Source organism: Malurus melanocephalus, unplaced genomic scaffold (genome assembly GCF_030028575.1).
Source record: "Malurus melanocephalus ecotype Western Australia unplaced genomic scaffold, MMel_1.1 scaffold_701, whole genome shotgun sequence".
Taxonomy (NCBI): domain Eukaryota; kingdom Metazoa; phylum Chordata; class Aves; order Passeriformes; family Maluridae; genus Malurus; species Malurus melanocephalus.
The window spans coordinates 221,165-238,510 of NW_026623933.1; the positions used below are offsets into that span (position 1 = coordinate 221,165).

A 17,346-nucleotide genomic window follows, 5' to 3' on the forward strand; every position below is an offset into this window, starting at 1 on the left:
AGGGGCTCAGGCCGCCCGCCCGCCCCGGGGCTGTGGCCGCCGCCCGCCCGGCCAATGGGAGCGGCGCTTGTTGGCGGGCCGGGAGGTGGCGGCGTTGCCACAGCAGCGGCGGTCGGAGAGCGAGCCCAGCCCGAGCCGGCGGTGGGGGCGCGCCATGGAGGGGCTGGAAGGTGAGAGTTGGCGATGGGGCCGGGGCTGCCGGCAGGAGCCCGGGGCGAGGCGGGTCTGCCCTTTGTGCTGAGGATGGGGCGTGCTCGGGCGGTGGCGGCGGCTGGAGCCGGGGCCGGGCACCGCCTTCCCCCTTCCCGGAGCCCCCGCGGCCGGGAGTGCTGGGGAGCGGCGGGGCTGAGGCGGGAGGGGGCAGCGGACAAAGGCGGCAGGCAGCGGCCCCTGATCGGAGCCCGTGGGGCCGGGCGGAGGCAGGAACGGGCTCCCCGTGCTTTGTCTGGGCGCTGCTCGGCTCCCGCACCGAGCCCCGCCTGCCCCTCCCTGCGGCGGCCGCGCTCCGAGCCCGCTCGCCGGAGCCCCTGCGGGCGGGGTGCGGCGGAGCGTGCGGGCATCTTTGCCAGGAGCCCTTTTTTTTTTTGCTAACAGATGGCTAAGGTGGGTGTTAAGATCCGCTTATCATTCATGGGGAGTGTTCAGTGCGGTGAAGAAAACTAGGTTTGAATTTGCAGACAGGGTATTTGCAACTTTGTCCTGTGCGGGTTGAATTAATGAAAATATCCTTGCTCTCCGAAATGATAGCATCATTTTCATCGATRATGTTATCCATTATAACGTAGATATCAGCTTGGAATGCGTGAAGTTACAGTTTTCGATCCGAGCGTTTTGGCAGGTTTGTCATTACTGCTTTTTGCAAGCTGGTTTAACCATATTACTTAAAAAAAAAAATACAGACCTGTTTCAAGAAACTRTACAACACATAATTAAGTCTTCCACGCTCTACTTTTCTAGAGGTAYCTAAGGGTTTAAATAAGAGTAAGCACAAACTAACCTTTGTTCTTTAGCCGTTTTAGAATATCTGTGTTCTGTCTTTAGTAGATTTTACAGTAATCAGACTCCGTTCTTGTGCCTAGTGACTTCATCAAGACTCTAAATTTGGACATAATTTGGCATTAAAATCCCAAGAGGTTTGTTTGATTCACTCAGCATTCTTTGCTGACTGTTAATGCCTTTGAAACTTGAAAGGTGGTGTCCAGTGTTTATCAAATAATGCCTTATCAGGCATTCCAGCTCTCAGGAYGACTGTATGTTACATTTGCAAAAGGGGGAAACTTGCCTTCATTTTGAATAAGCTGTGTGTTTGACTGCATTTGAGACTGTACATCATGTGCAACCCATCTRTCAATTGATTTGGCTGTGTGCTAATTTACCAAGGCCTGCTCTGTTGTGTAAGCTCTAGCACCTTCATTAGAGAGAGTAGAAGGAAAGTAGTTCTACAGATAACAGCAGAAGCCTGAAAAAACTTGTGATTTTTTTAAGTAAAGTTTTTCCAGTTTCTGACTTTGTTAGAAATGCTTTTTATCTTGTTTGTATTTCAGAAGGTACTGGGTGTGGAGGGAGAAGAACTGCTAAATCATAGGTGAAATCTCATGTTTTGTTGAACCTTTTCTTGAAAGTACTTTCAAAAGCTAGAGATTGTCAAAGCATTTTTTCCTTCATATGAAATGATTCTTCTGAGCACTTGAGATTAATTTCAGAATAGCAAAGGAARTAAGTCATGTCTAAAACTCCAGTTGCCCTTGCCTTGTAAACACTCATATCTCACATGTTATCCAGCGTCCTTGAATGCAAAAGTTCTTGAAACTGAAGAACAATTTTTTGCATTTTTGTGAGTAATTTAGTGCTGTTTTTTAATTTTATTTTTTTTAAACTGCCACAAAGCAAAATACTTCCTTTTCAAAACATTTGAAGCAAGTGGGTTTGCTTTTAGTGATGACTTTTCAGTTTAGGGTGTCTCTGTTCATGCATATTACCTTAGWCTCAGATTAAGTTTTTGTGGAAAGRTCGCCCTAGGACAGGAAAAATGCAGACAAAGCCAATAATAACAATAAATTATTTCATTGGTTATTATGCTTTTGTCCAGTCATTGCTCCGTTGGCAACTCAGAGGAGCATTGCTGGTTGCCATTTTAGATGAAATTTGTGTTTGGATGTGCAATTGCACAGTCATACCCATCTGACACAGAAGTATGGGCAGCTTCTGAAATCTGGCTCAGCCTGCTGCYTTGCTATATTAGTGCTTAGTAAAATAATTTCCCAGAGCTGACTGGTGCAGTAGGTGCTTGGCAGCTGTGTGYGAGGGACATGGCTACGGGGAAGGGCAGGACTTTATCTGTTGACAGCAGTCTCCTGGTGTGTCTGTGACTGTGGAAGATCCCCTTAGGCTTAAGATGCTTGTCCTGAACTTTCCAGCCTCAGAAGCTGGTGCTTTGCTTTGCTGAAGCTCAGTATTACAGATCAAAGATCTGTTTTATTTTGGTTTATATAAGCATGCTATTAATAAGAAAGAACTCTACCCAGTTTATAATGATCCTCTCCAAAAAGTGAAGAGATGAATGTGTAATAGTTGGCATGTGGTGCTGCATTAATGACATTTAAAGAGCTGAATAATATTTTAAGTGTCGCAGTTGTGTTTTCTCACTATGGGCAAGTTTAAATGTTCCGTGAAATGGCAAAGTAGGTTTCTATGTCACTTAAAAGTTTCTTCTCAAATTTACTTTYTTTGCTACTTTAAGGCTGTTGCTCTATTACATTATTTTTTTTATCAATATCGTTATACTACTAGATTGAGTCAAATCTGTAACTTTAAAATTTTATAAAAGTAATGAGTGCATGCTTGTCATTACACGTGATAAATCTGACACTAAGTCAAAASTCACTAGCTCGGCATTTGTTACTTTGCAGCCTGTGTGCTGTTTGGCTTTTTGTCAATTTGYATTTAATTYACTGATGAAAATAGTTAAAGCAGYAGACTGGMTCTGTCTGAAAATGTAGTGATCTCCAAGCTGAGCTTWAAAATCCATTCATTTGTTCACCATGTGYTGAATCTCAGGACTGTTTTTGATGRATTAACATGTTCTTGTTGCTTTCGCTGCTGGATGTCAAGAAAAAAGCTGTCACACAGGCGTGTTTGTTGCCCTCTGTTTTGCTTGAGCGAGATGGAGCCAAGCACTGAATTCCTGACTTCATTTAAGCCGGAGCAGTCCAGTGGTGGTGTTTGATCGGCTTGTTTCCAGTCTGTTGTTTTTTCTGGGAGGWTGCCGACAGCAGCTGCTTGAGCCAACTAAATGCCGCTTCCCACACTTGTTCACAGCCCATGCCAGCCTAAGGAGCAGGGGGCAGCTGTGTCGGAGGGCAAAAGTCCAGCTCTCTGCGGTACKCAATGGCAGCGTTTGCCCAGCCCCAGTGCTCGGGCAGCCGGGGAAGGCTGGTTGTGGTTGGAAGGGGATGGATAGCTGCTTGCTCAGGAAATACCCTGCAGTGTCAAACCCAGAGCTTTCCCTTGCGGATCTGTGTAGGCTCTGCTGTGATTAAGTTTGTACACTCGGAGCAGTCCGGGTGTGTCCTCGAGGTCGCTCTGTGCAGCATCTTCTGCTGAAAGCTGGGGTCTGCGCTGTGATAGCATTTGTCCCTGGACCTTTCGCTTCCCTGAGATKCCCTGCTCCACCCCTAACAGCGCAATATTTCTCCTTTGGGGTTTTATGTTAGTAAAGTGACTCTTGAGAACAAGTGCTTATGCTTGCTTTGACAGAATTTCTGAACAAGCTAATGCCCACTCTTATTTTTTTACCTAATAGARTAGAAAATTATTGGGTATTAAAACAAAAATAATATTAATGTGAATCTTCYCTTTAGAGTTGATCTTTGTCTTGCATCACTGATGCATGCAGCAGCTTCCTTACTTTGGCAGCCATTTTCTTTAGCTCCATTTGACATAAGACTTCAGCTTTTTTTTTCTTAATAGGTATATCTCCTGTCCCACAGAAGAAAGAAGTCATGTTATTGTACGCTGTTCTTTAATCAGCAACTTGGAAACAATTAAAGATTAAAATACAAAACTCAATGTATATTATTTTTAAGAAGTTATTTGACTCTGGTAGCCTTTAAAACACAATGATAAATGTAACTTTACACTGAACTGATCTTTCATTGCACATGCACCTCTGTTAAGTGATCAGATCAAAATATCTGATTTTGATATTTAACTCTATATGTATTTACTCTTTTTAAAGCCATCATGTTGTTTGTTTGGTTTTTATTGGGTCTTTGGGTTTTGTTTTTTTTTTGATTAATGGTTATTTTACTTAAGGAAAAGTCATGAAAGCTGAGTTTAGGCTGATGTGATTAGGGGAAGTGCACTAGCAGAATACTAGTTTCACCTTTAACAGAGAGGAAGTAGACAGGAATGTGTGTAGAAAGAAATTTTAATGTTTCAGATAGTTCCTTCAGTATCTTAGAACTAATAGATTTTATGCCTTTTTCTATAGTTCTATCGGTTTCTTGCATTTTTAACTTAAATTGCAGAAGCTAGATTGATCTACTTATTGACTTCAATTGATCAAATGTAGTGGGAAGATGAACATGTTTTACCTGCACACACACGAGATGTGGTTGTCACCAAAATCAGGTATTGCATTTCAGTGAAAACTGGTTCCAGGAGTATGGTAAGCACTTGACTGGTGTGGCTGAAGAGTGGACTTACTTTCTAAAGTAATTCTGAGGGTGGGACAAACTAGGGATCAATATATTATAAATTTAATTTATTATAAATTTTTTTAAACATATTGTTTTTAAGCAGTTGGGATTCTGATAAGCAAGCAGACTTAGGCAGGGATTGCTCTGTCCAATTACACTCGTGTAGTAGAGTATGTTAGCCCAGATTTGCTTTGGGGGTCACTACTGCAAAGCAKTCTTGATTTAAGGCTGGTGTGAGAAGGCAAGTCTTTGCCTGACTGCCCTCACAGTCATCACAGTGCCTGTAGCCTAATACAAGCAACAAACAAGCTTATGATGCCAAAGCAGAATTATGTAAAGTGTACATAGGTATTGCAGATCACATGCTTTTTTGTGCCTCTAATTCATCTTAAGGCTTGTTAACAGAAGGCCAGATGATGTATCTGGAATTCAGATCAATTGAATAGTGCCGCTCATTTGCCTCTGTGTTTCCATAGGYTTTGCAGGGGAATGTCTCATAGATTTTTCTGGATGACCGTCATGACTCAGTGACTCTAGAATGCCTGCACTTTAACAGTCACTATGGGAACAAAATGGGAGGAATTGGAGGTCTGCRTTCAGTTGCAGGGCTAGGTGCTAGTTAGGATCATGCGTAGGTGGTAGGACAGCTCACAGGAYTGCAGTGCTGCGGTGGATGAGTAGAGGCTCTTCAGGAAGAACCAGCTGGACAGCAAGGGGGGAGGTTGCCCTTTATGTGGGAGAGCAGTGAGAGTGCATAGAGTTTTGCTGTGCTGAGAGCCTATAATCAGGGTTAGTAGGCTGACCAGTGTGGGAAAAGCTGTTGTGGGTGTCTCCTAAAAGCCACCTGATTGGGAAAAAGATGAGGTGTCCTTCAGTTAATTGGTAGGAGCCAGGCATTCACAGGCTCTGGTCTTGATGAGAGACTTAAACCACCCAGTATCTGATGGAGGGACAAAACAACAAGGCACAAGCAGCTAGGAGGCTTCTGGTATGCATTGATGACAGTCAGCTCCTGAGCCAGGTGATCAAGGAGCTGCCAAGGGGAGGCAGTCCTGCAGTACTTCATATGTACAGACATAGGAAATGTGAAGTTCGGGGCAGCCTTTCCTCCAGTGACCACAGTGTGATTGGATTCAGGATCCTGAGGGGAGGGAGCTGSCTAAAGAGCAGGACCTCAGTCTTGGAGTTCAAGACAACAGGCTTTGACTTTAGGGATCTGTTTGCAAGAATCCCACAAGATAGGCCATAGAGAGGAGTCCAGGAGAGTTGGTTATTTTTRAGGATATGTAATGTGACTGGCATGTTTTCACATTAAAAGTTATGCTTCATATGAAGAAGGAAGGAAGGAAAGAAGGACAGACATTTGTAGTAAAGGGGAGTATACCATGATGTGAGTTGTGTGTGTGCTGCTGTTACAATCATTCTTGACTGCACCAAAAAAACCTATATAGAATCCTCCTCCAGGCTGTCACTTTGAGGCAATGGGTCTTGCCTTGATATGTTATTTTCAAAGAACTAATACCAAACTCCCCATCATCAGACTCATTCATGTTCAATGCAATAACAGGGTTTTTGACAAATATAATGCATTTTCATTGTCAAGCTGAAAAGCTGATMTAAAAACGTGCAGAGTACTATGAAAGTGTTTTCAGCTTGAAGGAATGGATGCCACAGTGCTTTTTGTTATCTTTTGGAAGCAGAAGTGACAGGTTTATACAAGATTGTCAATACAGGAATAGAGAATTMATGAAGCTTTCCTCTGAAATTTGGAGTAGATAGATAAAAGTAGATAGATTTGCTATTTGTTAGACAATTGTGAAAACTTAGCTGCTTAAAAATTTCAAAGTATATGAATGGTTGAATACTAAGAAGCAGAGCTTACTATGATTTCCTCTTCCTTAGTCTCTTTCCTGAAAGCTTCAGAATAACTTAGATTAGAAGGGATCAAACATGTAGATCATCATTTATCAAGTTGGCTTGACCAAAGTATGGCAAGTACTGCCTGTTGTTAAAAATGACAGTRTATTTGTCTGACATGCCTTTGCATTTCAGAATTCATTTTGGGAAAATATTGCAAATTTGAAAAGCTTAGATCATTATTAAAATACTTTTTCCTAYTTTGGTACATTAATATTTTCATTATGTTATTTAATTCTCTTTAGAGCTGCTTTTAAAAAATTAATGTTCTAAATTGTATTTGGCTGTTCAAAGAAGTGTTCAAGGGCTCTGAGCAACCTTTTCTAGTTGAAGGGCTTCCTACTCACAGGAGGGGGATTGGAACTCTGTGGTCTTCAAGGTCCTCTTCCATCTATGAAACCATTCTGTAATTCTTTGAAGTGTTCCCTACCTGTGTCACTGCATTGGTATAATTTTTAGGTGAGTCTTGCTTGTAGTATTTGTCATTAATGTGTTGATTAAAAAGATATTGGTTATTGGGCATATGGTAGAGACTGGGCAATTCCCAAAGATGCAGATGCTATGGCTTGATGATATGGATTCTAACTAATGTGGGGAATGGATTGTATTTTTAATTGCACCATAAATCTGTGGAACTCTTAAGTGGAAAGTACATTGCTTTTGGAGRTGAGAATAGTTGTGCTAAAAGCAATAAATGCAGTTTTGCAGAAGAATTKGGCAAGTGCTCTTCAAGTGATAGCTTTCAACTCTTTTAGATTACTTGCTGGCKTCAAATAGTTACATAGTCCCAAGGCAGACAATTGTACCAGGGTGTTTCTGCATATTTGAATCCAGTGAGGCTTGGTGATTCTGATTATCACAGTTGTCTGGCCCAAATAGTTTRGTAGTGTCACTACTGCAGATAAATAAAAGGTTTTGAAGGGCAGTCAGACAGATTTTACAACATGACAACATACTGTCACTAAGTTCAGTCTCGTTTGTTGAAAGCATTCTGCAATTTGTGTTTGAATGCACACACATACTTGGCTATATAAAGCTCTCAAAAGGAGTGTAATAAAACTTCAGGTGATAGCTGTTCAGCAATACTGAAGACTTCTGCTGCCTCTAGGTGTGAAGTCTATTTACACAACTGCTTTATCTGTAAACATGACAGCAAGAACAAGTGTTACAGCCATGACTGTGTGACAACATCAAACTTATATGTATTGATGGGTCCGCATTGTATTGAGAAAGCGCAAGCTGCCAGCTCCCAGTTTATCTTTCTGCTGTAAATAAATTGTGGTATTTGAATATAAGAGAAGAGAGAAAAAGTTGTTCCCTGGAACTGGAGATTTCATGGAAGTCTAAACATCTGTAATATTGAAAGCACATGGTACGTCTGGAGACTTACTGTGCAGCTGTGCTGTCAGTCCTGGTGGTCCATCCAGACCTTACAGCTAAACTCTTAACTTCAAGATCAGAAAGTATAGGCAACTGGCCTGTGACCATATTTAGAAGGAGTGTGTAAAATAACTTGTTAGGTACAAACCCAATTATTTGGAAGTAGCTGCATGAGAAGGAGCTCTAACTGGAACAGTTGACAAACACAATGATGAGTTTATTGTAGTCCTGCTAATAAGCTTCCAACATGGTTGTTTAAGTCAGACACCCAACATCGTACTAGCTACGCTGTTGTTTTTATCTGTGACATGGTCTCAGGCAGTAGAATAGGATGTAAAGATGTATATGATAGTTTTGGCATCACTTCCACTGAAATATCACTTCTTTGGTATTCACATAATAATTTTGAACRTGTTTATCTTTTCCCTAGATGTGTTTTGTTAAGATAAACAGTAATAATTATTTCAGTACTCCAAGTTAACTATATTAATTCATGTTTAATATGAGCATCTTAACTACTGGTGATTAACGGTATTAAAGTTGGTAAAAAGGAAAAGAAGTGTGGCTGGTGGGTCATAGGGTTTCTGTGGCTGTATAAGCAGARATTATTTTAAAATAGTCCTGCATTGTTGCTAGATTTACAGTCTGAAGAAAATTGCCATGACGCTACCTTATTACCAATTTCTATTTTCAGACCAATTTGTCAAGCAGATCCTCCTTCTATTTGAGTGTTCTTTTTTTTTTTTTTTAACTTCCTTTCTCCAGTACAACCCAATTTAATAAACATTTCAGTTAACTTTTTACAGGAAAAAAATTGCAATACATATCACACATTAATTTAGAAAAAAAAACAAAAAACAAAAAACAAACAACAAAAGCAAAACTAACTCTTTTGCAACTTTCACAATTTTATTCCCATGCCTCACTTTTAAACTATCCGATTGCATGTGGATAACATTCCTAACCCTTCTGTAAGGGAAGGCTCATAGACTCCTAGAGAGAAATGTTAAGGTTTTGTGGTTTTGTGGTTTTTGTTTTTTTTTACTTTGAAAGTGAGGAAAATCACAGAGGAATTAAGAAGCTGAAGGGGTAAGTGTGCAAATATAAAGGACATGTGGCTTCCCATTTTCAAAAAAACTTCAGGAACTTTCATTTTTTAAAAATAACTTCCTTATGTGCTTTGGGTCAGCGACTTGTGTTACACAGGAGGTGCTGGCAGTAGAAATAGCTCTAGGCAAATGTGATTACCTGCCAGCAACAAGGGAGGGTAGGAATGCTGTGAGGAAATCCAACTCAGTAACTGTAGCTGCACTAAGTGGTAATTGGCATTCCTTGTGCATAGGTATGTCGTATGTAAATACTGCTCATTCGGGTGAGCAGCTATCAAATGCAGAATTTAAACACCAGCTCAAATTCTAGAGTTAAGTGAGCAGAGAAGAGCATGGTGGGAAATGCAGCTTCTTTTACTAAGGCAGATATTTGAAGGAATTATTTTATCAGCCAAGTCCTCAGTCATATACTGTATACCTTATTTCAAGATCTGTAATTCTGATTTATTTCAGGCAATTAATTGAAGACATAAACAGTATCACTTTGTATTTTTGTGAAATGCATCTCCTACTTGTTTATGCAAAGTTGAGGATTGTATTAGAATGATGTCATAAAAAGAAGTTGAACTCTTTAGCAGAACTGCATTTGCCGTGGTGTAGGTTATCATTATTAAGAGTGCTGGTACCACTGAAGAATGAAGTCATGAAATAAACAAATCTGTGCATACCTTGTATTTTTGAGTGGAATAATTGAGAAAAGCTTACAACCATTGGTGCTTAATCTTCAGGTCAGTGGTGAGGGTGGGTTCACAGCCATCTAAGCTTTGTACAACCAGTGTGCATGTTATTACTTGTGACTAATGGTATGCTCAGGCTTGTGGATTTAAGAAAACAGACGTATGGAAATATTTTCAGACATAATTTTTTAAAATAAAGATTTAAAAAGTACAGTTAAAAAATTAGTTCCTAGTAAGTCTTCTTAGCATTGAAATACAGTTCAAATGCAAGAATAGAAGAAACCCAAGATTTATCTGCATGTTTTGTATTTGTCTACTACTCCTACTGTGTACATCTAAACACAYAGACTCAATTTTCATCTTTGCATTTGGGAAAAAAAGGGTTTTCAGTGGGAACCATGGCTGCTTGAATCTATGTTGGTTTGCTGTGAAGTATTTAGTTAAATTATTAGCTTTTTTAGGACTGGTTGTACCCTTAGTTAGCAAGTGTGTATGTTTAGGTGGAAAACAGTTTTCCACTGGGAAACTGGGAACAAAAGTTGATAAAATCATTGAACATTGCTATGTTGATAACTTTGTTTGAGACACTGCTTTGACTAAAATACAAGACAATTTGAAGTAGTGTTATTTTAATGTGGTGTAAATAGAGGCAGTTGTATTGTCTGCAATAATCAGATTGAGTACAGAGAAAGCTACTATAAAGTCTCAAACTCCAAATGCCTCTTTTTTGATATATACATGATATAAAAATACCCCTGTATTCTTCTGGTATAGTCCTAAATTTTTGTTGGGAAACTGGAGTTTCTCATCTCTGCCATGACTGTTGCATAATACATATATTTGCTTGCATAGGCCTTAATATGTTGACTTGTTGGTCTTTTGTCTGGTTCTGTGGATCTGCTGTATGTCAAGTATGCTATTTACATTTTTGTTACCAATGTTTGAGTAGCAACATCAGAAATACTTTTGTAAACCATCTGTAATAACCTGAATASAAGATACAGTACAAATAGCACTACAGACTGTTTTCTTTACAAGAGAAAGTGGAATAGTTTAACTTAGTAGAGCAAAATAAATGATGGAATGTGTCTTTTTTATATTTGATGTGAAATTTGAYCTCTTCCAAAGACACAGAAGTATCCCTTAAATAATTATTCTTGGAGTGTATTTGAGCTGTCATTGGAACTTACWGTGGATTTGCCATTTGCATGTTGACATGCATTCTACAGTAATAACTTTTATTGTTACTAAGTGTATATGAGGTTAACATTTTGGAAATAATGTTTTGTCATTAATTTAATCAAATTTTCTAATAAAGCTATGTTGTTTTTTTTTAAGGTGAGGTTGCAGTGCAAACTGGAGATCTRTTGCCATGTAAGATTTGTGGAAGGACTTTCTTTCCAGCAGCACTGGTAAGTGGTGTGAGTACTGTAGGCTTTCAGATTTTGACAAGTTGATGAGAAAGCTATGCAGTAGTTACTATAGCTAAATAAAATAGATTTAGGTGCTTTGTTTGGGTAAGGATTTTGGGGTTTCCTCCTCCCCCCCCAGTAATTACTGATTCCAGTTGTCTCATTTTTGAAGCGCCKTAGAAGGGAGTCAATTTTATTTCAAGATTCCATCATTTTCTGAAATACATGCCTCTAAAAACMTCTTCTCTAGGGTTACAGAATCAATCCTTGTCTTCTGAAGTTTTAAGTGTCATCTAGTAGATGGAGTGTTTTTTAAATCATCTCCAAAACTGTTCTCCATTGTTAATAGAAATTGGACTGTCCTTAAATGAATTTCAGACACCTGTGGTGTCAATGCAAGTGCTGCCTACCTATTATCAATTTTTTTATGTGCGAGGAGCAAATATAGGTGCCTTCTAATTTTCTTCTTCACTATTATCCATGTTTTTGTGGCTGTGTATATGCATTTGTGAATTCCTGTAGTTCTGTTTTAAAGGTAGATGATGSTGTAAATGTTTGAGTGAAAATAGTCTGAGCTTAGTGATCAAGAGTTGGGCCTTTTKTGCGAATTTTTATATCAAGAAATAGGGAAATAACATGTTAATAACTTCTGTTTTCAAAACTAAGTTTTGTACTCTCCTTTTATTTTGCTTCTTCTTGTAGAAAAAGCATGGACCCATTTGCCAAAAAACTTCTTCCAAGAAAAGGAAGACATTTGATTCCAGTCGACAGAGAGCAGAAGGAACTGACATTCCCACAGTAAAACCTCTTAAGCCACGGGTATGTTATAGTTTACTCTGAGTATGAACATTTTAGACAAACTATGTATGCATTTTAATAAGGCTTATTTCTGCTGGCAGTTTGTGTTAATTAGATCAACTCAGATCTGGAAGAATTCTGTGATGTTTTGTACCAAAATAAGGCACATACTTAGCTTCAAGTAAAAACTTTAAACATAGCTTTCTTTWTTGCTTCTTAGCCAGAACCACCAAAAAAACCTTCTAACTGGAGGCGAAAGCATGAGGAATTTATAGCAACTATACGAGCAGCCAAAGGACTTAATCTTAAAGACGGTGGAAAACTCCCTCCACCACCTCCACCATCATATGACCCTGGTATGTAAAACAGTCAAGTTCCTTTGAGTTTTTTTTTTTAAGGTAATGAGGAGAAATTTGAATTGAAAATGAATTTGTTGGAATACAACATTCACAAKGTCTTGAAGATGATTTGGCATCCCTTGCAGATCCTGGGCTGTGACTGTGGGTCTGCCTGGCTCATACCCTGTGTAGCTTTCAAAGCCCATGAATTTGTTTTTAATGTGTGGAAAGGTAGCTGTGGCCAACTTGCAGCTTKCTACTGTTTTGTAAAGCACAGGCTGGATAAATTGTTTCAATACCTCTTTTGTGCTCACATCAGTGGAGCTGCTCAGAAATAGCAGACTGCCTTTTTAATTAGATGGCGCGCACAGCATTTTTATTATTTATGTTGTGGGAATGCACTTCTGTGTTTTTCAAATTAAATCTCTTAATTGATTGCTGAATTCATGTTTTGTTTCATGTATGCAGTGTATTCCTTAATGCTTATATGATCCTTCCTCATGTGGTGGGGGTACTTGTGTTTTGGGTATGTGAGATGTGTGGAGTATGTATCATCAAGGGAGCGACAGTCCTTGGGTCCTTTGAGAACTGAGACTGGTAAAGTGTTCAAGCAGTCTGATGTGAATGAGAAGGAAATACACTTTTCATTTAACTTCTGGGATAGTAGGTTGGAGAATGTATTTCTTCCTCTTGTCCTAAGAGSTAAACCATTTGATCAGCTTAATGGCTGCTTTCAGAAAGATTGGGAAAAATGGAAAAAAACGTGTGTTTGCTTCTGCCTGTCTGTGGTCAAATGAGGATGTGAAGTGTTCTGGAAGTGTGTTAGTCCAGTATTGTAATKGTGCAGTCACTGTAAGAAGCTGTTGTATTGTTCAGCATTGTGTACACACAATCTTGTAAAGGTATATAGCTAATCTTAAAAAGTAAAGCCTTCTTAGAGCAAAGCCAATAGCTAATGCTCTGAATGAGAATCATAAGGCTTGATCATGGAAAGAATTAATAATCTGTATAGTATATCTATATCTAGTTTTATAGGTTCTGAATTACAGGCAGAAAAYCCCAGAACTAAATGTAGCTTGGAAAAGCTACTAACATGGTGTTCCCTGGGTTCCAGACATTGAAAATGAATTTGAAGTGAAGGACATAATTCTATTCAGCCTATTGAAAAGTGGTGGGAAATAAAGGGAAGATTACTGTATCTCTGTTTCTTTTCCTTCACTTTTTTACTTTTTTCAAGCTTAGTTTTGCTGGTTTTAGTCTCCTGGCTTCATCCTGCTGCAGTGGGTAAGACTTAGGAAGAGGAAACCAGGAATGAAGAGATGATGCACAAAATCATGAGTGCTCTTCTTATAGAGCAGGGGCAGCTATTGTTGCTCCTTTTTTACTTTTAATGTAGGAGAGAGGGAAGATTGTGCATGGTACCATGAGTGTATCCATCCTCTCCTATGCAGCTCTGTTTTTGGAATGCTTATTATTAACAATGAGTCTTTTTCCTTTTAATGGAAAGAGTCTTGTATTCATGTTTTCTACTCAACTGCTCTGTGTTGGCAAATAAGCAGTGTTGTTGCTTTTTTAATCTCTTCAACTTTTTCTGAGGAAGCACAGAGTAGCATCAGGATATTAAGAAGGACCTAAAGTCACCCTGAGYTTGACTGAGTATGTGTACTGCCTCTTATTTTGATTAGTTTTTATTTTAGAAGGCTTACATGGAATCCTAGTTCTTCTGGACAGTATGAGCAGTACTTTCAGATAGCCAAGTGTCTGACTGGTATTACATGTTTTACAGAGGGGTGAAGATACAATTCCTGATTCTTAAGAATATACATTMATCCTCTACAGTCTGATACATTTTGGTTTTGTGAGCTTTGAAAGTTTTCTGTGGGAACTGATCTCTGCATCAGCCAGAAATGGCATATTATCTAGGGGCTTTCATAGTGGCTTTATTAACTTTTTTTTTTTTTAAATTTTTTTTGTAACAATTTTGGTTTGACTACATAGATATTGCAACTCTGTTTTGAGTTTTTGTCTCTTAAGRTATAGTTGATGTTTGAGTGATTTGACAGTAGCAGACTATTTGTAAAATAAATAAATAAAAAATTGTTGCTGTTACCCCATGAGATTCCCATGCTTTCACTTCTCTGTGTTCTTCCTGTGTCCTTAGCTCACATTTCTTGGGTCACAGTTCATGGTTTGGTGGTCATTACATCAATTGATTTACTCAGAATTGTTTTTTTTTTATTTTTAAAGGAATAAGTATTTTATGCCAGATCTACCATGTTTGGACTAGTAACATGTAAACCAAAATTTATTTTAGATTTTGTAATTCCTAATTGTAATTTTGGAGGCAGTGACTGTTGAATTTCACCTCATTTTCTTCAATACATTTCTGAAGTGACCTAGAAACTGATTTAACCTGCTTTGCAGATGTCAAGCTTTTCTGAAGTTGATGCTTACATGGTTTTAAATACTCTAATCTGGAGCATACAGCATCTCTAGACACTGAAATATTTGTGTGAAATTGCAGTCCAAACATTTCATTTTCCAAGGGCACCATATTTTAAGGTGTATATTTCCAGCATAAGGATGATGTACCTTTTAATATTTTAAGCATTGTGTTAGCCATTTCTGGTTTTTCCCCAATGAAAGTAACATTTCCTGCATGTAATACTGTTTGCAATATGACTAAATTAATCTTGAAAAGTAATACAGCCACCAGTTACTTTCTTTTGCATGTCTCTAGAGAGAGATCCTAAATTTGGCTGAATTTCTTCTGATTCTTTTCATTTGTTAAAATTTTGATTATTTTTTTTAATCATCATTTCCAGTACAACAGTATTTCGCAGTTCTTTCAAAATTACCAGAGGAAACATACTTTTTTTGTCTTTTGCTGCTTGTGTGTGCAACGTTTTAATGTATTCCCATATCTTGAACTGAAATGTTTGTGATGTTATGAATGTTTTGGTTTTTCGTTTAGCTTCTTCTCTACCTCATTTCAGCTGGTATCTCTGCCATATCCTTGTACCTCTTTGGTTACCTTTTCTGCAGAATAGCATCTCTTAATGTATTTCTGATTTTGCTTAGGTTGTTTCTGGTCCTCAACTAGTCTTATTCTWACCCATCAAATGAGAAACATTTTTTGTGTTACATGTGGAAAATATTCTTTTATCCAGCGATATGTATTTTCATTTTCAGATTCAAGAAGCCGTAATTTCACCCTAAGGAGGGGATGATCTTTAAAAGATTTTAAAACACTCTMATTTTAAAAACATATTATTAATGTTAGATTTTTATGTTTTTAAGATTACATTCAGTGTCCATACTGTCAGAGGAGATTTAATGAAAATGCAGCTGACAGACACATCAATTTCTGTAAGGAGCAAGCTGCACGTATTACTAATAAGGGGAAATTAGCAGCTGATACCAAAGGGAAGCTTCCTACTCGAACACAGGTGAGCCATAATACCTTCCTTAACTTGTAACTTTCAAGATAAAATCAAACTTGTTCAACAGTGTGTTGCTTTTAAATGGAATTAACTATTTTATTCTGTAATTTTATTATTTGCATTGACTGAAATTAGACACTAAGCATGGATGCTTTCTTTAACTAAGAGATCTGTAAGTCAGATGGCAGCAACTGCAAAGCCAAAACCCTTTATAAATGTAACTCACAAATGTGCAAATGACAGGTAAAGATGGCAGCAGGAAATAAAGATGTGTTTTTGTAAAGAAAGTTGAATTCCTGTTGTGCTATTTTCTGAATCAAATTAAAGCCTGTTCCTTAAGGGGCAAATAAAAGTATCTGACTCCAGGACAACTGACARCAGTGTTTTGGCTAATTAGAGGGATTCAGATGTATTAAGGAAACAAATGAACATTTTAAGTGCATGTGTGTTTTCTTYTGGTGGTAATGCTCCTTTCTTCTGGAAGCTGTGAAGAATTAAACAGACACAAGCAGTTACTTAGTGATTTTGCCACAGTATTTTGAATCAGTGCAGGGTCTGGTCCAGACCACACAGGTGATTTGTATTTGAAAGACAAAAATAATTCTGTCCTTGAATATTCTTTTTTAAATTAATTAGTAATGAGATGATACTTCTAATCTCGTGAGACAGCTATGGAAAAAGATGATCAAAGCTCTAGAAAAGCAAAAAATGCAGRAAGACATAAGAGTTGAACAACAAAACAAAGCCCCTGAGTTAGAGGATGTTTCCTGCTAGTATCATCTGTAAGTATTAGAAAACTGACTATCAGAAATTATTTGCATGTTCCCATACTAGAAACAGTTTACCTAGTAGGAAATCATCATCTGTTCTCACACAATACCTGAAAGAACTACCTGTTGTGTTATATAGATAGCTTGATTTAATTGCTTAAATTTCTAGGTTGTATTTTGTTACAGTACAAACCTGCTGCAGTTAAGAAGATGCCTTCTGTAGGATCAACACCATCACCATCATCACGCTTACCACAGCCAAGTGGTGTTAGCAAAACTGTTGTAGGTATGAAATTATTGTTATTAACTGTTCTATTCCCTTTCTAATTATTAGTTCTCAAACTCTGCAGTAAAAATTGATGGTTTATTTGAAATAGTGATTTGTAGAATCTCATTTAAAATCAAGTTGGAAGGGGCACTGATTACCATCTATCTAAAAAGACTAGCGCTTAGGACACTGGTTTATATATCAGATCAATTTTTTTTTTTTAATTGAATATGAAAAATCCTTTGGTGTAGTAATGCACAATTGTATGGAATACTGATCTCTCACCTGGATTTTTTCTGATGCTTAATTCTGTGCATCAGAAACTAATTTCTATGATGAATATGATCATGAATTGGTGAAAATAYATAGTCAAGGCATGTATATTATAATTATGCAAACAGTAGTCTAATTTGGGTTTCAGATATCATCAGATACCAAACATGTTCTGTTTGTACATACTTGGACTTTCCCTTGTTTTCTAAGGAAAGTAATTGAGATACAGTATGTTTTCTTAGAATAAAACACTATGTCTCA

General features: G+C 38.1%; 1 protein-coding gene across 1 annotated transcript in view; it reads left to right on the forward strand.

Moving 5' to 3' along the window:
• Window positions 1-17,346, forward strand: part of ZC2HC1A (zinc finger C2HC-type containing 1A) — a 40,308-nt gene that overhangs the window by 7,569 nt on the left and 15,393 nt on the right. Inside the window, exons 3-8 of the mRNA XM_057384338.1 lie at window positions 3-170; window positions 11,122-11,195; window positions 11,898-12,014; window positions 12,214-12,349; window positions 15,632-15,780; window positions 16,731-16,830. Of these exons, the coding sequence (XP_057240321.1) occupies window positions 3-170; window positions 11,122-11,195; window positions 11,898-12,014; window positions 12,214-12,349; window positions 15,632-15,780; window positions 16,731-16,830 (744 nt within the window). The remainder of the gene's footprint in view (window positions 1-2; window positions 171-11,121; window positions 11,196-11,897; window positions 12,015-12,213; window positions 12,350-15,631; window positions 15,781-16,730; window positions 16,831-17,346) is intronic.